The 19932-nt window shown below is 55.4% G+C and overlaps 9 protein-coding genes across 9 annotated transcripts; 4 read left to right on the forward strand and 5 right to left on the reverse strand.

Moving 5' to 3' along the window:
- Positions 1-32: 32 nt before the first annotated feature.
- On the reverse strand, positions 33-315 carry VTJ04DRAFT_4261 (uncharacterized protein; the record flags this gene model as incomplete). The annotated part of the gene is made up of 2 exons (XM_069362252.1): positions 33-84; positions 137-315. 2 exons carry the CDS (start codon positions 313-315, stop codon positions 33-35), a joined length of 231 nt encoding a protein of 76 aa, XP_069219217.1.
- Positions 316-3179: 2864 nt separating this feature from the next.
- VTJ04DRAFT_4262 (uncharacterized protein) lies at positions 3180-5568 on the forward strand (the record flags this gene model as incomplete). The annotated part of the gene is made up of 6 exons (XM_069362253.1): positions 3180-3263; positions 3334-3413; positions 3476-3675; positions 3733-3831; positions 3890-4178; positions 4233-5568. 6 exons carry the CDS (start codon positions 3180-3182, stop codon positions 5566-5568), a joined length of 2088 nt encoding a protein of 695 aa, XP_069219218.1.
- Positions 5569-7253: 1685 nt separating this feature from the next.
- On the forward strand, positions 7254-8716 carry VTJ04DRAFT_4263 (uncharacterized protein; the record flags this gene model as incomplete). The annotated part of the gene is made up of 3 exons (XM_069362254.1): positions 7254-7337; positions 8249-8438; positions 8535-8716. The coding sequence occupies 3 exons, from the start codon at positions 7254-7256 to the stop codon at positions 8714-8716; spliced, it is 456 nt and encodes a 151-aa protein (XP_069219219.1).
- Positions 8717-8725: 9 nt separating this feature from the next.
- On the reverse strand, positions 8726-9386 carry VTJ04DRAFT_4264 (uncharacterized protein; the record flags this gene model as incomplete). Its single annotated transcript, XM_069362255.1, has 2 exons — positions 8726-8916; positions 9143-9386. The coding sequence occupies 2 exons, from the start codon at positions 9384-9386 to the stop codon at positions 8726-8728; spliced, it is 435 nt and encodes a 144-aa protein (XP_069219220.1).
- Positions 9387-9622: 236 nt separating this feature from the next.
- On the reverse strand, positions 9623-11142 carry VTJ04DRAFT_4265 (uncharacterized protein; the record flags this gene model as incomplete). The annotated part of the gene is made up of 2 exons (XM_069362256.1): positions 9623-10663; positions 10771-11142. 2 exons carry the CDS (start codon positions 11140-11142, stop codon positions 9623-9625), a joined length of 1413 nt encoding a protein of 470 aa, XP_069219221.1.
- Positions 11143-12784: 1642 nt separating this feature from the next.
- On the forward strand, positions 12785-14108 carry VTJ04DRAFT_4266 (uncharacterized protein; the record flags this gene model as incomplete). Its single annotated transcript, XM_069362257.1, has 2 exons — positions 12785-13922; positions 13984-14108. 2 exons carry the CDS (start codon positions 12785-12787, stop codon positions 14106-14108), a joined length of 1263 nt encoding a protein of 420 aa, XP_069219222.1.
- Positions 14109-14306: 198 nt separating this feature from the next.
- On the reverse strand, positions 14307-14596 carry VTJ04DRAFT_4267 (uncharacterized protein; the record flags this gene model as incomplete). The annotated part of the gene is made up of 2 exons (XM_069362258.1): positions 14307-14487; positions 14544-14596. 2 exons carry the CDS (start codon positions 14594-14596, stop codon positions 14307-14309), a joined length of 234 nt encoding a protein of 77 aa, XP_069219223.1.
- A 543-nt stretch (positions 14597-15139) lies between these two features.
- VTJ04DRAFT_4268 (uncharacterized protein) lies at positions 15140-17403 on the forward strand (the record flags this gene model as incomplete). Its single annotated transcript, XM_069362259.1, has 2 exons — positions 15140-16934; positions 16997-17403. 2 exons carry the CDS (start codon positions 15140-15142, stop codon positions 17401-17403), a joined length of 2202 nt encoding a protein of 733 aa, XP_069219224.1.
- A 789-nt stretch (positions 17404-18192) lies between these two features.
- On the reverse strand, positions 18193-18903 carry VTJ04DRAFT_4269 (uncharacterized protein; the record flags this gene model as incomplete). Its single annotated transcript, XM_069362260.1, has 1 exon — positions 18193-18903. One exon carries the CDS (start codon positions 18901-18903, stop codon positions 18193-18195), a length of 711 nt encoding a protein of 236 aa, XP_069219225.1.
- Positions 18904-19932: the final 1029 nt, after the last annotated feature.

Here is a 19932-nt window from a genome sequence, read left to right on the forward strand (position 1 = left end):
ACAGAACAGATCTGGTCTTGGCCTCGTGTGGATCACTCGAAGACGATGGCGTGCTCCGGAGCTGCACCCGACACTTTGTTCGCCCTGTTCCTTGAGTCAGGCGGGCTGAGTCATCAGCTCAAGCCCTAAGCCTCACCTGGGTCTCTGGGCCAGGTCATTTCCATAGGTCTCCTGAGTCCTATGCTCAACTTTGATAGGACAAGACTCGGGAGTCAGGATGGGCACGGGCCGGCGCGCAGCCTGGATGTAAGTCGTCGGAGGTTGTTTCATGTTTTGGCGGCGAATCATCTGCCGATGTACGGGAATACTGAACATTCTCATATCGTTTAGAGTGTCTGAGCCTCATTGTCAACTATGGTTATCAAACTAAGGGGAATATGACACCGGTTTTGAACAGTCACTGCCTCACCGAGTCCGGTAAGTTGCTCTTGGGAAAACGTATCGTTGTACTTGGCATCGTGACGAACGATCGGAGCTAACAGGCTGGAGCCGTCGGCGGTAACATTGTCAGTCGAGTTCGATCGTGACGCTGGCTTTTCAGGCAGAGCTAGGCAGAGCTAGGCACGGTGGCGGAGGCGATGCTCTCCATGTCCCGTGCACCAAAGCTCGTAAATGACAGCAAATCGTAATGGTACTCCGTATGTCTGGTTAAGTTTTCTTGGACCTGAAAGAGTCGCCCAGAATATTGTGGCGGTGAAGGAGCTGGTTTGGTCAACCTCGTCGTTTTGGCCAGCGTTGCTGAATCAACACACGACATCGTTGAATCACGGTCAGGGAGGCTTTCGTGATGTGGGTTAATTAACCCAAAAGAAAAGGCACTGCCCCAGCCAGCTGAAGTCAAGTCCAGTTGCTAGGAGCTAGCGTGGCTGTCTTCAACCACCATTGTTACAGGTGGACCTTGGTGCGCCAGAACGGAGGATAATCCGACAACGACGGACCGAGCGGCTGGGACGCCAGTCAGGTTCTTAGATCGGACGCGATTTGCGCGCGGACGCGCGTGTGAAGTTGTGGTTGGCTGCGGCCCAGCGATGAAAGAAAGGGAGTGAGGCGGTGCCAGAGCCGGTACGTAACGAAAACGCCCAGGACAAGGCAGACTTTCAAAGCAACATGGGAACCCCGTGTTTCAGCAACGGTTGCGTTACACAAAAACCTGGGGCCAGACGGGTATGGCTTTACACAGTACCGGAAGTGGTAGACGTAATGGTGGTGGATTCGAGAAAGGTTGAGATCGAAAGTTAATTATAGTAGAAAATAAACATTTGAGTTCTGACGATCGCTGTTGGCGTCCCTGGTGGAGGAGCAGGGGTTCAGACCAAACATGATCAAATCGGAACGTTCCGCAAGAACATCTCTCATGACGCTTGACCAGACGTTTGGGAAAATATGATGTAATTATTTCTGGCTCATTATACACTACATAGTCAGAAGAATCGGTCACTCGAATTGTCTCCTCGATACCCGTGTTGTTGCATCCCGCTGCTGCAGTAACATCCAATGCTCAGGGGTAAGAAATTGTAAAAGTTCCTCCAGACCAAGCATTCGTACCTGAGCCATCGGGCTCACCGGCCCAGAACAACCTTACGGAGCATTGATTGTGGCAGTTACAACTTGTTCGGTGTGAAAGCGGTGCGATCGGTACCCTTGCGGGATTTGTCTGTACGTTCAGTAGGTATGGACAATCCAAGCGGGCGGTCCTGCAAGACCGGCCAGGCAGATGACGGATTCGCCGCGTATCATGACGAAGGGGGAGACTGAAGTTCGTACTCAGAGCAAAGGGCAGCTGATTCGAAGTAGTCTCGAAAGTAAAGGCTTTTGGGAGACATGGCCGGCAGAGAGCTGTGATGGAGGCATGTGCTTCAGGATCTTGTCCTATGGAATGTCTAGGATGGAGAAACCACTCATAGGTCCTTCGCCGTGAAATGGCCGGATGCATGCCTCTTGGGTTGCGTTTGCACACGATGGTGTGGTACTGTGACATGCTTCGACCGTTCCGGCCTATCCAAAGACTGTGGCGGCAGTCTCCGGAATTTTCAAGGGGGCCATCTTGCTCAGCCCACTGACCAAGTCAACCAAGTCGGCGAAGACCTGAAAATGAACGATTCCATTCGACGCCACCCGGCCTACTCTGGCTGGGACCTCCACCCTGGAGTCTCTGTACGATCCTATTGCAACCCAACCCGTCGTGATAAGGCTGCATGAAGACGGGGAAGCGGGACCCTAATTCAACGGGGGCTACGAGGACCCAGCACAGCGGTTGCAGCGCATCCAACGCTGTCACGAGTGCAAGTTACACAATTGCATCGCCCAGCCGGTGCCCTAAGGATCAGAATCCTGCGGCCCACCGCAGTAGCATTAACTTTTCACGGCATGGACTCGAAGACCAAGAATCTGGCACCACAAGCCACATCTCGCGCAAGCCAGCAACGGACCTGGGTCGCTGCCATTTCCTGTTCCGGTCCGTCTGGCAGCTTAATGCAGTGAGTGGCATCATGATCACATATCGTATTGCTGCTCGATGCATCCCTAGCGTCTTGTAGCAAACAGGTTTGGAGGGGACTGGTTGACTTGACCGTCCGCAACCGTCTCTGCCTACACTACGTCACGCCACTCCTGAGACCGGTCCAGAGCCCAAAGTCATGGGAGGCGTGACCGTTTGCCGGTATTATGTACGGACAACTGCCGGGAACTTAACCAATACCTAGGTAAACTCGCTAGGCCATGCCTGGGATGGGTAACACGATGGCGGGAGGGGTGTGTGGCCAAGGGGAGGAAGGGGAGTGTGCTTCATTCTTGGATCTCCGAACTGGATCCACCACTTCAGCCCTACGAGCGTGCACTTGGCCCCAAGCGCACCCGGTTGCCAGGGGTCCGAGGACTAAGAAGAGTGCCGTCCAGGTGTGTCTTTTGATGTTCTGCAGCGAGGCGAAGGCATGCCGTTGCATCTTCCGGTATGACTACGACGGACCGCCATGCCTGTTGTTCCAGCTTGCCTACCCCGTACACTCTTCCTGACTGCGACTCTATGCCTACATGCCTAGGCTTCTGGAGTTCTAATATCTGTGATGCTCGCACCTCCAACCATGCAGCTCATTGTTCGAGGCGACAGACTTGGGCCCGGCGGCCGAGATCCCCTTCGTACTGTTTGCCGAGTTCCTGTTCAGAATTCACATCGCCCCGCCATGGACAAGTCACCACGCACTCTCCGGCCAGGGACCGAGAGGAAAAAGCGTTCCTGCACCGAGTGTCGTCGAAGGAAACAAAAGGTGAACTACCTGGACAATCTGGCCGACTCCATATTATTTGAGACTTTCTTCTAACTTGCGGCTTCTGCAGTGTGACCAACGACAACCATGCCGGAACTGTGCCAGGCGCATGCCGCAACCCCAGTGCCGGTATGAGGGCAGCCCAAGCCCGTAGGTGTTTCCCCGTTCTTTGGCTTCTTGACCTCTGAAGCCTTGAGACTAACCGATCTCAGGGTTCGAGACCAGGTTCTTCAGGAGCTGCTCCCACAGTTGACCCTGGAGAATGAGGAGAGGCGAACTGGAAGCTCGAGCAACCGAAGTTCCATCTCCGATGCCAGTTCTCTTTTCCCCCCAAACACAACAGCTCCGTTTCCCACTCTGAACACTGATGCGTTCGCTGGACTCGAGCCTGCTTGGACACCTCAGAATCATTGTAAGTCGTAGAGAGAGTGAATCGCCCGGGTGTAAAATAGCGCTGACAACTTCCTAGGTTATACACCTTCACTTCCCACAACCACAATCACACTGTACCAGCAGTCCTTTTGCCCGGAGCAGACCCCGGAACTTGAGATGTTCAGCACCTCGCTTGGTACGTTGAGAAACTGCGAGCAAAGAGTATGGATATCTGATGGTTCTAACAAAGCCAGTCTCTGGTCCTTGGCATGTTCCTATGACAACAGCAAACACACAGTTGATCCTCTCTGCCAGGGATGCCTCCATCAGCTCTGTTCGCCCGATGCTGGAGGCGATGAGTTCCCTGGGATATGTCGATGATATGGCTCTCGAGACTGTGATCAACTTGGCTCTGAGCGATCTGTGCTATGGCGAGTTGGAAGGCCTCAGAGTTCACATCGACGGTGCCCGCCACATGGTTGAGCTTCGCGGTGGCCTGGCCGGGCTTGAGGCCGACACGAACTTGGCCAAAATGGTTATCATGTAAGGTCATTTTTTTCGAGGCGAAGTTTTTTATGGATGCTAACTTATTCCAAGCGCGGACCTTGCGACAGCCATCGCCAGCGAGACAGACCCATATTACTCAGAGACCGAGATTGCTGAGGTCACTAAGCGGGTGTCGGCACCAACCCCAAATACACCGGGCCAATTCCCAACACCCCCACCTCCAGTGGACGAGAATACGTCTCGGGTTCTTCGTGACATGCACTTTGTTCTCAGTAGAGCTGCGGTCGCGGGCCAGAATGCTGTGGAGTGGACAAGGGTCAAGACCGTCGTGACGGACTTCCTCCGGCCACGTCTTCGTCGGCAACCACCACTACCACCACCATCACCATCTCGACTAAGCCTACCTCACCCACCGTCTCCTCAGCCACTTATCCCAAGAAGCCCAGGGATGCCCCCCACTCCAACCTTGACCGTGACCACTCCTACAGGCGCAGCTGCCATCTCGCGTCCGACCACGCCTCGACGGTTGTCCCACTCGCCTTCGCCGCACATAACCCCAGCACGGACGCCAACACCGACCATCACAACGCCAACTCTTGCGCCGCTGCCTTCTCCGGTATTTATGGCCGGCAGCCCCCTTCTCGGATCGGGCGTTCTGCAGCAGCCAGTAGAGGCTCCAATCGCTCGAGCCACGCGCCTCGCGTCCTGTCTTTTCTGCAGCGCCATTCAATCCTGGAAACCACTCTCTCGAGCGGCCGCTACTCCGAACGACCTCGTCACACAGACCCATTCTGCGGACCTTGCCGAGGCGATTTGCCAACTAGGTCCCCAAATGGGCGGAGTCCTAGCCACAACCAACGTCCCCTCCACGGATAAAAACCCATCGCTGGTAAGGTCGTTGTTGGGGATTCTGGCTGTGGTTCTGACCTTGCCAATGGCACCTCCGATGGTTGCGGCAAACGAACTGCAGCCGCCAGAGTCCAGTTATTACCAGTATCAGCAGCAGCAGCAACAACAGCAGCAGCAATTCACTCCGCCAATCTACCAGAACCAACCGCACTTCGAGACCCCTGAACTCCAAGCCCAGTATTACCAACCCCGACAATACCAACCCCCCAACCAAGTGGCCACGACCCACGACACCTCCTACTACCGCGACTTCCGCCTAGCCACGGCCCGAGCAATCGTCGTGTCTGCGCTGGTCCGGATGGCCATGGTTGATTGGGAGGGCGCCGTTGGGGTGTTGCAGCGGATGATCACCCTGCAGAAGTCGCTTGCCGGACCGGACGTGAGCAGCAGCTCTGGCAGGGCGGGTCGGAGCATGAGCATTGGGAGTCAAGGATCGAACAATACCGGCGGAGACGTCAGTCGGCGGTCGTCGTTTCTTGGTCCAGCAGGTCCGGCGGCGGGATCGGTTCAGGGGTGACGGGGAGTGAAGGTCGAACATGAGGGATGACAGATGAATTCAGTGATTGTTATTTCAAGAGCTAGGTGGAAGTTGGGATATTGTGTTAACTCCTGTGTCGCAACCTTTGGGCGCTTTTTGGAAGGTGGGCTCGTTTGATTTGGTTTATTTGTCGTTGTCGTCCCTGTCTCCATGTCTTGTTCTTCCTTCCATGCAATCCTTATCTCCTTCCATTTTCCTCTCTTCTCATATACTTTGGATGTACAAGGCAATTGAAGAGGGTCTGAGGAGTTATTGCATTTGACAGAATGGCTCAGAGGGTGGTCGAGGTAGAGATTGTCGTTAGATCTGCTTTGTAGTATCATGACGTCGCTGGACGACGAGATGTTGATTTCCCGCAGTTAGATTCATGCTTGAAGACATTAAGTGTTTCCTTCAAACGCTATCGGTCTTTTCTGATGTTGCTCTCATATGGTTTATGCTCGAGTGCGAGGCTCAGGGGTTTATTTACTTTGGATCAGGTTGCCATGGTGACCCCTGGCCTTCCGGGACCGAGGCCTCCGGTCGCCCTGGTCGCAGCTGGTAGGTAGTTAAGCCTTCGAATACAAAGTTGGTCAAAGCTCCTACATCAACGGCGTCTCGGAGCGACTCGGCATTTCGTCCCTCGGCGTGATATGGGACTTGGGAAACTCAACCACGGTTGCGCAGGGTGAAGACAGTCTTGTCCAGGGTATAATCCAACTACTCTTTTGAATCCAGCCACCCGTGCCACGCCACCGTCTAAGATCTCAGCTGAGATCAAGACTTGCCTTCCCAAGGCCCAGTTACGTAAGGCTTCAGCCGGAGCTGGACTTCAAACCGGTACCCTGGCCTCTTGTTTGTCATAGCCGCATCCACGCACGCGGGATACAAAACACTCAGGCGGTGATATCAGGTTTGTCTCTCCATCTCACGTGAGCCCGCGCCCGCAACAGGTATCTCTGACATAACCATATCCGCTAGCTCCGCGCGCCCCGGAGAAAGGAGAACCTCCGAGAAGGAACGAAGATCATCCAGGGATGACACGCAGCGGTCTGAACTGTCATGAACCAAGGATGCCAAGCTGCGTGTTGGACATGTCAAGACGGACTGTCCTGCATTTCCCCCACACGACACTTAGAGTGTGCAATTAATTGCCTTGCAAGGCATAGTCTCGAACCACAGGCGTGGCAGAATGGACGGAATCTTCCTCCACTTACACGTCCGTTCTTGTAGCTTCGGAATTTACTGTGCTTTGGAAAGTTGACAGAACATTTAGGCTTCTCTGGGTCAGATATGCAAAGACACAGTCTTCTAATACAGACCAATATCAGCCACGTGTCAACCAATTCAGAAAACCTGCTCTCTGCTTTGACTGACAACGAATCAGGCACAAGCACTATCAAAGACCCGAGTATAACCTAGATAGTGCGGATGTAACATTAGAGTGTGGAGGAGAATTTGCGGCCTGCCCGGGGAGTCGGGGTCGGTACTCGGCGAACATGCCGGGGGCCCACGCCCCTCCTTTTTCGGAACAAAACCAAGTGGCATGCTACGTAAGTGGTACCTATTATCGCAGCCTGAGGGCTGGTGCAGATGGTGGAAGTCCCAAAGAGAATCCAATAGCCTTGCCCATCTCTGGACATGCCCACCTCCGCAGTCCAACCTCTGACGTAGCACCAGAAGCCATGCGCGTTGGCGAACCCAACTACCGAATCGCCGCCGGCGTCCGCCCACTCTCGCTCTCCGGTTCCCCCGATATTCCTGTCCCTGTTGCTTGACTAGAACCAACGCACAAAACGCGCATGTTGCTGATGAGTGGCGTGGTTCGGGCGCCAGGCACATACTGCGGTCGTAGGTAGACACGCCTGCGGGGTCTGGGGGTGTGGGGATGGTCCAGCTGTGATTCGCCCGGCCCAGCGCGCCGGGATGCATCTGAGCAAGTTCGCGGGGGATGGAAACTGGAAGGTCGCTTACATCCAGACCGAGCCCCGGAAACCATGATCTCTCTATCTACAATATCTAATCCGTGGTTTTGATAGGACCATTGGCTCTCACCGAGAACTGGAGGACATACGTCAAGTAGAGTGATATCGACAGTATTTGACAGCCAAGCTATCCGAAAGACTCTGCATCTTTGGAGTTGTGCCACGACGTCAACGACCCCGTCCGATCCAGGTCTCAGCCTGAACTCCCCAAGTGTGCCAAAGGAAACAGATGACGGCGCCGAGGTGGGGTTCAACTCTCAACAAGCCCACGCGTCCATGCACTAGTGCATCACCAGGACGAATGGTCGGCGGCTCTGAGAGTGGGATCCGTGGCGTACCGTAGCACCAAGTGTCGGCAGAGGGGTGTGGGTTCTTCTTCAGTCTGTGGTGAACGAACAAGAACCAAGACCAGCACTTGGGGGGATTGGGGTCGATCAGATCAGCTGAACCACCCCCTCATCCTTGACGCAACGTGATGGATTAGGAATGGGAAGACGGGACCCGACAAGAAAAAAAGGAGGGGTGATTACACTCCGGCGTCCCTACGGAGTGGTACACTGTAGAATTCGACCGCCTGTAACACGTGAGGAACCAGAAGGACGGGACGAGGGGAGGGAAGAAGAGAAAAGATAAATAGCACCTCCATCCACCTCTGCCTCTGGATCTCTCCTCCCCTTCTTGCTTCCCTCTTCAAGGCAAACAACCTCGAACGCTTCAGACCAACTTACCACCAACTTTACTCACCACCAACAACCCAATCCAACCCATCAAGATGTGCGGCTCCGACTGCTCGTGCGGCCCCTCCTGCAGCTGCGCTGGCTGCGGCACCCACAAGAAATAAATACCTTCCCGACAAGACCACACACCATGTCCCGCTCCGGCTGAGTATGTCGCTCTCTCTCCGACTTGATAGAATAACCCGGCTCCGAGCTCAATGCTGACCTGGATGTTAGCAATCTTCAACTCTCCGTCCTAGTTGAGCACCGGCAACTACGGATAGCAACGTCGGCAGCGGCACTCATGGAATAGAGGAAGGACAACACATGGGGCAGAGTTGTTTATGGGGGATAGGCGTGATACCACGGATGTTTGTTCGGGCTGGGTGTGTCACAAGGGTTCTCATGGGTACAGATCTGGTTCGGGCGGCATTCGTGTTTCTTTGAGAGCGAGTTTCAATAAATCGCTGTTGATGAACTTCTGTGGGTCGTGTTTCGGGACGCTCCCAAGGTGCCGTGTCGAGGCGATTGTGTAGCCTGGTCTTCCAACTGACAGCCTGTGATACGATGCTTGTAGTTCCAGCTGGGCTTGCTGCCTTGTGGTTGTAGACATTGACTCAGCATGGTGAACACAACTCGGCCAGGTTCTGGTAAGTAGAGATCTTGGATTGAAGGTCATGGCAGAAGGAGGGTATCCGAGTCGTCCAAGGAGCCAAACCGATGGGACGACAAAGCAGGACACGTCTACTGCAATACGACGTGTCGAGAATGAGAAGCCACTTCGGTTGTTGTGCAGAGAAAGCAAGACAAAGCTATGACACAACCTAGTCAGAGAACCCATCACGGTATCAGTCAGGACACAACCTCGATTACCCATGGATAACCGCATCCCAGCTGAATCAACGACCAGAAATGGAAGAACAGACAAACCCCCGAACGCCGTCATGCAAGTCCAGCTAAAGTCAGATTGAGTAGACAACAAGGAACCAAGTAAGAGATGGCACAAGCCAGAGCAGAGCAGAGGAGGTATCAACAACAAAAGCAAACTGTCCCGGTACGTAACGAAAACCCCTTGCCAACCGTAAATAACAAACTTGCCAGCCCTCGTCAGATTCATCCCAACAAATCAGATGCCCGCCCTAAATAACAAACGAGAGAAAAAAAAATGTCACATCGAACTGGTATCTGTGACCCAACCATGTACCGTCGTCGGCAATCCAGTCGAGAAGAACGCGAAAAAAAGAACCACAAAAAAGGGGTTAGGAGAAGTGAACACAAAACAAGATCCGTCCCAATGAAGAAAAGAAACAACAAGGACAAGGAGACCGCAACAGATAGACGCTCAGAAGGATATCAAGCATTCCGATTGTGCACCTCTCTAAGGCGCTTCACCCAATGGCGACGGAGCGCGTCGGGCATCTTGCAAAACACCATGGCCTTGTTCTCGTCCGTCAGGACCTTCTCGGCAATCTTGAGCTGGAGATCCATATCCTCCACGGCAAAATCCCTGAAGAAGATGTCCATGGCCTGTTCTTGCCAACCAGGACTGGGACGGCCGCCTCTAGCAGCAGACCGAATGGCTTCGGCCAGGAGATGTAGCGTTTCGGGTAAGGTGGCTGGTGTTGTCATAGCAGTAGCGGCAGCTGCCGCGGTAGCCGGCATGGTAGTAGATTGCGTCGCGTTGCTCGCCTGCGACGCCAAGACCGGTGTCGCCCCATTGGCCTGGGAAACCGATAACCCGGCAGAGGTTGGGTGCTGTGCTTGCTGTTGTTGTTGTTGTTGTTGCTGCTGTTGTTGTTGCTGTTGCCGTTGTTGGGTGAGATCAAGATAACCTGCGGCAGTACGGCGGCGCTTATCGGCCTGGTGGGCGGATGCGGCGTTGGTCCCATCGTTGGGCTGCATGCGCTTCCGTGATTGTAAATTCGTATCCTCGGGAGGAGTCAAGGCTGAGGTAGAAGAGACGGAGGGTCGTGGTTGGGGTGGTGGCGGCATAGCATTCGACGGCACTCTATGTTGCGGCTGAGGTTGCTGTTGGTGTTGCTGATGAGGCTGATGTTGCTGATGTTGCTGATGGGGCTGATGTTGCGGTTGATGTGGCGGAGGTTGAGGTGCATGTGTCGTCATCGGGGTAGTCATTGCGGGCGGTAGAGCCGGAGGCGCCATATGGGTTTGGGACGGATTGATGTATCCGGGATCTGTGAGGAGATCCATGATGGGATTGTCGGATGCGCCGGCGTCCTCGGGCGCGGTGATGGCATCCGTGTTGGTCTTTCGGCGGGGTTTCGTGAGACGCTTCGGTGCGCCTCCGGAGCCGATGACATCGGGGAACAAGATTTCATAGTATTCTTCGTGCTCGAAAGGCCTTGCGCGAAGGGAGCGGGCGAGTGGTTCTTTCTAAATCAAGTACAGCCCGGTTAGCATGCCGTCGGATGGAAAGACTCCGTGCCAAAACGCAACAAATATGGCGCAGAGGAAGGAAGCGACATGTTTGGCACACGCACCTCAAGATGACGAGCCCAGGCGTCCTCGGTGGCAGAGACGGTACGAGTAGTTGGGTCGTAGTAAAACTCTGGATCTTCGCGCAATCCGCGCCAGAGGCGGTACTTCTTGCGGGCGTTGTCGGTCTTGTTGATGAGATGGCCCTTGTTGGCGTAGGCGTTGTGCTTCTCGATGAGGGCTTGCATGGCGCGTTCCCAGGCCTCGGGCTTGAAGGTGCTACCGTCACGCAGGCCGAGCGAGACGGATTCGCAGAGCGATCGAAAGAAGGTGGCTTCGTACTGGGGGTTCCACGTGAATCGCGGGCCACGATGCTTGCCGGAACCCGGAGCTCTGCCTGAGGTTCCGGCAGCGGCCGCAAAGTCCCCGTCGGACATGGCGCCCGGGAGAGGGGTGGAGTCGGCGACTCCGGGATGCGGGGCGCGAAGATGTTGTGTGGTGGTGGTGTGGTGTTGTTGAGGAGGAGGTTTGGGGATCGGACGAGCGACGGGACGAGAGCAATGACGATCAGCGACGACCGATCCAGATCAGATCTGCCCGGGGAATCGAGCGGGCCGGGGCTGAGCACGCGGGCAAGAGGGCGGAGCTGGCGGCAGCGATTGAAGAGAGTGGATGGGAAAACGGAGGCAGCAGCGCTAAACGCGCAGCATGGAGGAGGGAAGGGAAAACAAGCTGCCCTGAACCTTGGAGAGCCGGACAAGGCGCCAATAAGCTTCGTCTTTGACCTTGCAGCCCTTTGGCCCCCGTCAGGCTGAGTGGCCTTTGAAGTTGACAGCCGCGGTCCGCAGGTCAACAACAAGCAAAAGAAAGATAGGCTGGGCTGCTATCACGACAGCAAGACGTCGCGCGCCATGGCGCAGGCGAGAGATGTGAATGAGGGCGATACCGTTTCGTGGATCCGGGGGGAGCGTGCCTGGGTCCTTGTCGTTGCGTGGGCCGGTGACGCCAAAAGGCGAGAAAAAGAGAACGGCCATTCGCTGACTGTTGCGGGTCTGCAGAGAGAAAAAAGAGTGAAGCACCCTGAGCCTGGGCAAGTGAAAAGCGGGAAGCGGGAAGACGGGAGGGAACGGAGAGGAGCGGGGGTAAGGGTAAGCGCCCAACCGTCAAATGACCGTGGGTCGCGCGTCCTTGGCCGCCCGGCAGCTGGAAAAACGGCGCCGTGAGGGGGCTGACATGTGATAAGTCACGTGACGATCCGGGATGAGCCACAGGCTTTGAGGTCAACACAGATCCTTCCTTAATCAATCCCTAAGACACAACAAGCTCAAATACACACACCAAACTAATTACCGGCAAAGAGACATATCCAACCTGTTTGATTGCTTTTCATTCTATTCCATCTGCATGTATCCTTCATTGTATATTTTAAGCAATCATTTTGATACTTTATCCAAAAGTCGAAAACATGTTTTCATCTAGTCTCACAGAAGAAAGGAGCATGGACTATTCAACTCCTTATGAGTATTCTTTTTGAGGCATCGAGGCCTGGATGTTTGGGTACTCGTGGTTTGTGTCATTCCCTCACTGGCTCCCTGGATCCAAATTGTTAGTATCGGAGAGACACGCTTCATTCCATTTGTCTTGGTTTCTAGAACACTCGTCTCCTCTCAGCTCTCAAGGTTCCCGAGACAAACCTTATGCAACAATTTCTCCTGTGGAATGAACTAAACAAGACGCGTCAAGAATTAACACTTTTTGGTCACTTCGTGCCTGACCATCTCATGATGCCTTCCCCATTTATGTTGCCTCTCCGTCCTCCTGCCAACATCAATGCAGCTTCCACTGGCGTATTCATCTCCCAAAGTGACCGACGCTCTTTCTCCTTATTATTCGATCCCCCTGTTGCTGAGGAATCACCATCTCTTAGGTCGTTCATCTCTCCAGCCCATTCCATTCATTTGTTCGACATCTCATTCACCTGTCATTCTCACAATCCCAGCCCTAAAGACCACAACACACCTTGGAGTCCTGCATACATAAGCTAGCCTTGCATCCTAGATTGATAATTCTTAGCCCTCCATGCCTCTCGCTCTATTTCATCTTGCCCTCCTTCTCTTCTGGGCCCCATACACCGCTGCCGCCCCATCCAACAACATCCAGAAACGCTCCTTCAAGCTCGACCGAATCCGGAATCCAAACTTCCAACGCCATGGGCCTCGGCAGCTCTTGAACGCCTATCAGAAATATCGCATGCCCATTCCCCAGGACCTCTTGAATGCCCTGGAGACCGGCGACGAGGATGCCACTTCTGACCACCGGCCCGCTTCAGCGAGCAGCTTTAGACTCACTGAGGCCAGCGGCTCCAGCACCGGCAGGGTCCCGGCCACGCCAGCCAACGGAGGCATCGAGTACGTTTCTCCCATAGAGATTGGTGGTCAAACGGTCCATGTTGCCATCGACTCAGGTTCGGCAGATCTTTGGGTTTTCAGTACCCTGCTTCCCCCTTTCGCCAGAGCCGGCCATCAAGTGTACGATCCTGCTCGCTCTGCTTCATCCAGAGTCCTCCCAAACGCCAACTTCTCCATCTACTATGGAGATGGCACCAGCGCCTCGGGCGTTGTGGTTCTCGATACAGTGAATGTGGGCGGTGCGTATGTGAGGAACCAGGCCGTGCAGATGGCCAACTGGGTCTCGGCAACCTTTGTTCAGGACAAGAGCCTCAGCGGCCTCCTCGGTCTTGCTTTCTCCAAGCTCAACACGGTGAAGCCCGTTCGGCAAGCCACGTTTTTCGAAAATGTCATGCCCTTCCTTGCCCAGCCCCTCTTTACCGCTGATCTTCCCCACGACGCCGTCGGTGCCTTTGAGTTTGGCTACATCGACACAAACAAGTTTGTGGGCCCTCTGACCTGGGTCCAAGCAGATACAGCTATGGGCTTTTGGCAGGTCTCGACCTCCTTTTTTCGCGTGGGTGACGTCGAGACCCAGCACGCACCTGGACAGGCCATCATCGACACCGGGACCACGCTCATGTTGGTTTCCCAAGAACTCGTTGATGGCTACTACCAGCACGTCCCAGACGCTCACAGGAGCCCCGTCTATGGCGGTATCGTATTTCCCTGCAACACGACTCTGCCTGATCTTTGGCTTGACGTGGGCGGCGTTCATATGGCTCGAGTCCGAGGTTCTGACATCAATTTTGGTCCGCTCAAAGATGGATGTAAGCCGGTCACTCCAAATAATTGTGCTGTTCAGGTCATGGAGCTAATAACCTATCGCAGTGTGCTATGGCGGTCTCCAGCGAACTACCTCCCCGTTGCAAATATGGGGTGACATCTTCTTCAGGTCGCAGTTTGTCGTTTTTCATGGGGGTAACCACTCGCTGGGACTGGCACCTCGTGCCTGATGGGAAGAGCGCGTATGACGGAGTTGATCTCATGATACTTGTTCTCACAGCGAATAGAGTCTTTTTGTTTCTGTTACCTTCGGGCATCTTCCCAGGTGAGGAATGGTTTTGTTTTCGACGGTCTGCTGAATCTGCACCTCGCTTCGATGGGTTGGTCAAGGTTTCTGGCTGTCGGGTGGCTGCTCGCGGCGTACGGGACTAGCACCTCCGAAGCCTGGCTTGGCTGCCGTAACAGATCTTGATGCAACGGCATTGTTTGTGGCATTTGCGGGGCATGCGCTGCGGGAGGACTGCCACGACGGGAGATGTGCGCCGCCTGCTCCGTAATATATCGCGGGCAAAGCGGCCCGAGCTCTGCTCGGCAGCGTTCCGCCGTCCCCTTGGCGACTCGTCTCAGCCCGCCCACACCAGAAACTGGGGATTTGTTCTCCGTACATGTCGGCGTTATTCACGTTACCACCGGGCCCTGAGCGGATGCCTTTCCGCATCGCTTGGCCGATCACAGTGCCGACCCGTCCCCTGTACCCCAGCTTTTTGGCGTCATTTACCTCATGCCACGAGCGCCTTTTTCCCGCCTCTCCGGTCCACTGAGCGCGCCCCGGCGATCATGTAGAACCCCTTGGGGCCCGCCTGCCGAGCCCTTGGTAGCTCGATTGGGCCGCGGAGCTCCCATCTTGCACTCTCTGCCGGCGCCGGAGGTTGATCCAAGGTGCGGGGCCGAAGGGCATACACGGCCGGGATTTCACCGAGAGGCACCTCTGGGCAAGCGCGGGAATGAGAGGCGAGATCGCGCCTCGGCAGGGGCAATGATGTAGGAGGTAGGTAAGGTAGGTATTATAAGATGGCCTTCTGCCGCGACCAAGATGTTGCCCGAACGACCCTGAGTCCTAGGCAGACCTTTTGAACCCGAGGTAAGTGTCGTGTGACGGTCACAGCAGGTGATCGTCGAGATCATCTCTCAAAGTCTCAGGGTCCTAACGAGAATTTCCTAGGAACGACAACGAACAAAGCCTCGCGGATCAATAGTGACCATGGGTATCTTCGGTCTCGCATTGCTGGCCGCCGCGGCCATTGCCCGGGCCGCGCCTAACTGCCCTGTGGTGCCCCGCCAGGCATCGGGCACCGCTGCTTGGGATACGGCGTACGCCTCGGCCAGAGCCGCCGTGGCCCGGCTTTCCCAGCAGGACAAGATCAACATTGTCACCGGTATCGGTTGGGAGAGGGGCCCTTGCGTCGGCAACACGGCGCCCGTCAACTCCATCGGCTATCCTCAGCTCTGCCTCCAGGACGGTCCCTTGGGTATTCGCTTCGCCACGGGCACGACCGCTTTTACCCCCGGTGTTCAGGCGGCGTCCACCTGGGATGTTGACCTGATCCGCCAGCGTGGTGAGTACCTGGGCGCAGAGGCTCGTGCTGTCGGTGTTCACGTGCTGCTGGGTCCTGTGGCCGGCGCCCTCGGCAAGATTCCTCATGGTGGACGCAACTGGGAGGGTTTCGGCTCGGACCCGTACCTCGCGGGTATCTGCATGGCTGAGACCATCGAGGCCATTCAGTCCCAGGGTGTCCAGGCCTGCGCCAAGCACTACATCGTCAACGAGCAGGAGTGGATGCGTGAGACGATGAGCAGCAATGTCGACGACCGCACCATGCACGAGATTTACCTGTGGCCCTTCGCCGATGCCGCCCACTCCAACGTGGCCAGCTTCATGTGCAGCTACAACAAGATCAACGGCACCTGGGCCTGCGAGAGCGACAGCGTCCAGAACAAGCTTCTCAAGCAGGAGCTCGGCTTCCGCGGCTACATCATGAGCGACTGGAACGCCCAGCACACCACCGTCGGCTCCGCCAACAGCGGCATGGACATGACCATGCCCGGCACCGACTTCAACGGCGGCAACGTGCTCTGGGGCCCGCAGCTCAACAATGCCGTCAACTCGGGCCAGGTTTCGCGCGCCCGTCTCGACGACATGGCCACCCGCATCCTCGCCGCCTGGTACCTGGTCGGCCAGGATAAGGGCTACCCGCAGGTCAACCTCCGCCTCAACGTCCAGGGCAACCACAAGGAGAACGTGCGCGCTGTGGCTCGCGACGGCATCGTTCTGCTCCGCAACGAGGGCAACATCCTGCCCCTCGGCCGCCCGTCTCGCATCGCCGTCGTCGGCTCTGGTGCCGTCATCGGCCGCCACGCCCAGAACGGCTGCCAGGACAAGGGCTGCAACGACGGCGCCCTCGGCATGGGCTGGGGCTCCGGTTCCGTCAACTACCCCTACTTCGTCGCCCCCTATGACGCCATCCGCGAGCGCGCCAGCCGCGACGGCACCCAGGTTTCTCTCCACAGCTCCGATAACACCAACGGCGTCCAGAACGTCGTCCAGGGCGCCGACGTCGCCATCGTCTTCATCACGGCCGACTCGGGCGAGGGTTACATCACCGTCGAGGGCCACCCCGGCGACCGCAACCACCTCGACCCCTGGCACAACGGCAACCAGCTCGTGCAGGCGGTGGCCGCGGCCAACAAGAACACCATCGTCGTGGTGCACAGCACGGGCCCCATCATTCTCGAGACCATCCTCAACACGCCCGGTGTCCGCGCTGTCGTCTGGGCCGGTCTGCCCAGCCAGGAGAACGGCAACGCCATTGTGGATATCCTCTACGGCTCGACCTCGCCGTCGGGTAAGCTCGTGTACACCATCGCCAAGCGCCCTGAGGATTACGGCGTCAGCATCGTTCGCGGCGATGACAACTTCCGTGAGGGCGTGTTTGTGGACTACCGCTGGTTCGACCAGAACAACATCGAGCCGCGCTTCGAGTTCGGCTTCGGCTTGTGTACGTCATTACTTAATTTCCCTTTACCCTGAAACGTACGTACTGACGCATTCTTCTTCCAGCCTACACCAACTTCAGCTACTCCGGCCTCTCCATCACCTCCAACGCGCGCGCTGGCCCGGCCACGGGCCAGACCATCCCCGGCGGCCCCGCCGACCTATGGGAGACGGTCGCCACCGTCACCGCCCAGATCACCAACACGGGCGGCGTCGCCGGCGCCGAGGTCGCTCAGCTCTACCTCACCCTGCCGCCGACTGCCCCGCCCGCCGGCCCGCGTCAGCTCCGCGGCTTCACCAAGCTCAAGCTCCAGCCCGGCCAGACCGGCACGGCCACGTTCAAGCTCCGGAAGAGGGATCTCAGCTACTGGGATGTCGGTCGGCAGCAGTGGGTTGTCCCTTCGGGCAGGTTTACGATTAGTGTCGGTGCTAGCTCGAGGGATATTCGGTTGACGGGCAGCATTGATGTTTAAGGTGTGAGATTATGAGGCAGTTGTGGGTAGGGTTGGGTTGATGAGAAAAAATTGACAACGTTTCCTGGATGTCTGGGAGATTGTTAGATGTAATGAAATGATTGAGGCTCTCATGATCTCATGATCGGTACTTATTTCCTTGGCATGTATGTCATGTATTATGACCGAGTGGTATTTGTTGAACTATCGTCGGCAGTTATTGATGAGTGGTTCTAGTCCTCGTGATGAATTGTCTCTCAACTGCATCAGCGATCAAGATGGAGAGAATCCAAGTACGGCTGTTGAGGATGTGATGGCCCGCAGATGACTCACGGCTTACTGGTCTGTCGGGGTTGATGGAAAGAGGCACAACGTTGGAATGCTTTATGAGCAAGCAAAGGTGAGAATCATGACAATCGCTTCACAGAAAGTCTCCGCGGTGAGGCCCTTACCCGACCTCGTTTATGGAGGTGATGTTTAAGCCGCTGGCGTTGAGAGATGCAGGACCACAGAGCACGGCAGATGAACTCATTCGCAAGAGAAAGAGAGCATCGAGATCGTTGATTCACTTCTCCCTTAGCAAATCCCATGAACCCCATGCACCCTTTTTTCTCGAGAAAAGAAACACTGCGATCATCGATCCATTCTCCCTTAGCGAATCCCATGAACTCATTGCCCCCAGAAAGAAAACACCGTTATCATTCCCCCCTGAACAAATCCAGCGTTGAAAGACAACAAACCTCCGTTAGCACGCTTTCCTCACCCCATTTCCCCCATCCAAATCAACGCAGTTCAGCTTGTCACCAAGGCTCAAACCACACCAGCATCCTCCTCCTCCGTCTTAGCCTCCTTAGCCGAGCTCTTGGGCGTATCCTTCACATCCTCCTCGTCCTCATCATCACTGATGACAATAACCGGGGTCTTAAACGTCTTAGTCTTGCGCGCTGAAGCCGGGGCGCGAGGAGCCTTGTTCTTCGTCGGCGACTCGACAGCGGTCTCATCATCATCAGCAGCGCTGGGCTGAACGCAGTCGAGGTTCTTCTCCACGCAGCGCTCGCACTCGATCGCGAACAAGCAGGCGCTCTTATACCTGCTACAGCGCCCGCAGGCCCGCTTCTTGTTGCCCTTGCCGTCATTCGTGAGGATCCTCACCGCGGCGTTGCACTGATCCGCGACGCCTGCGCGGACGCACTTCTCGAACGCCGCCTGGCGGACACACTTGACTTTGGCCTTCTTGCAGTGGGCGCAAGCGGGCGGGGCATTGCCATTGACACGGCGGCGAGTGCCACGCTTGGAACCGGCAGGGCGACCGGGGCGGACGTTGGCGGACATGGAAGTCTTGGGAGCCGAGGGGCCGGCGCCATCACCAGCAGAATTCTTGGCTTCCGCGACCGTGGTTGCGGTTTTGATAACACGGCCGGTACAGACATGGTGCTCATTAGTCTTAGAGTCGGTGCCCGAGTTGATGTTTGTCGGGTCCTTGGTACCAGCCGACTTGGTAGTAGGTTTGAGAGGAGCCATGATTGATGATTGAGATTGTGCTTTGGTTAAAGGTTTGTTAATGTTTGTGAGTTGGAGGAGGAGATTAACAAAGGTGTTTGCAATCGTGGGAAGTCGCGGAATCGCGGAGAGTCGCGGATTCACCGAGTCGCGGAACCGCGGATGGTGGTGGATAGTGACGGAGAGTTGGTAGGAAGAGAAAGAATCTATAGGAAGAGAGGATATACTTACTATGTTTTAGCTGTTGTATAGAAGGTTTGGAGGTAGATTGAGGGTAGCTGGGGGAAAGGTTTATTAGTGTTTGTATATAAGAGGAAGAGATTGATAAAGGTGTTGGCAGTTGTAGAAAGTTGTAGATGAAAGTCGCGGATGAAGGTCGCGGAGGAAAATCGTAGAGAAAAGTCGCGGGGAAAAAATGTAGAGCACAGTCGCGGAGGAAAATCATGGAGGAAAGTTATGGAGAGTCGCGGAGAGTTGCAGAGAGTGATAGAGCGTTGATAGGAGGAGAAAGAATTAAGAGGAAGAGAAGATATACTTACTGTGTTTTAGTTGTCATGTGGTGGGTATGGAGGTGGATTGAGGATGGCTGGGGAAAAGGTTGGTTAGTGTTTGTATGTAAGAGGAGGAGACGGATAAAGGTGTTGACAGTTGTAGAAAGTTGCGAAGGAAAGTTACGGAGGAAAGTCGTGGAAAGTTGTAGGGGAAAGTCACGGATGAAAGTGTTAGCGACAATGAACCGTGCCCCGTCCGTCTCCGACTCCAGCTCGGGTAGTCGTGGAGGACATTCACGGTGGAAAGTTATGGAGAGTTGTTAGGAAGAGAAGAATTAATAGGGAGAGAGGATGTACTTACTGTGTTATGGCTGTTGTGTAGTGGGTTTGGAGGTGGATGGAAGATGGCTGGGTAAAAGGTGTGTTAATGTTTGGAAGTAGGAGGAAGAGACTAAAAAAAGTATTGGCAGTCGTTGAGAGTTGCGGAAGAAAGTTATCATAGCGACCCAACCCAGTGTTCAGAGATTGTCTCAGGGACTCTCTTTGAGGGTGAAGAATG

Source organism: Mycothermus thermophilus, assembly GCF_041956435.1.
Source record: "Mycothermus thermophilus strain CBS 625.91 unplaced genomic scaffold VTJ04scaffold_3, whole genome shotgun sequence".
NCBI classification, from domain to species: Eukaryota; Fungi; Ascomycota; class Sordariomycetes; order Sordariales; family Chaetomiaceae; genus Mycothermus; species Mycothermus thermophilus.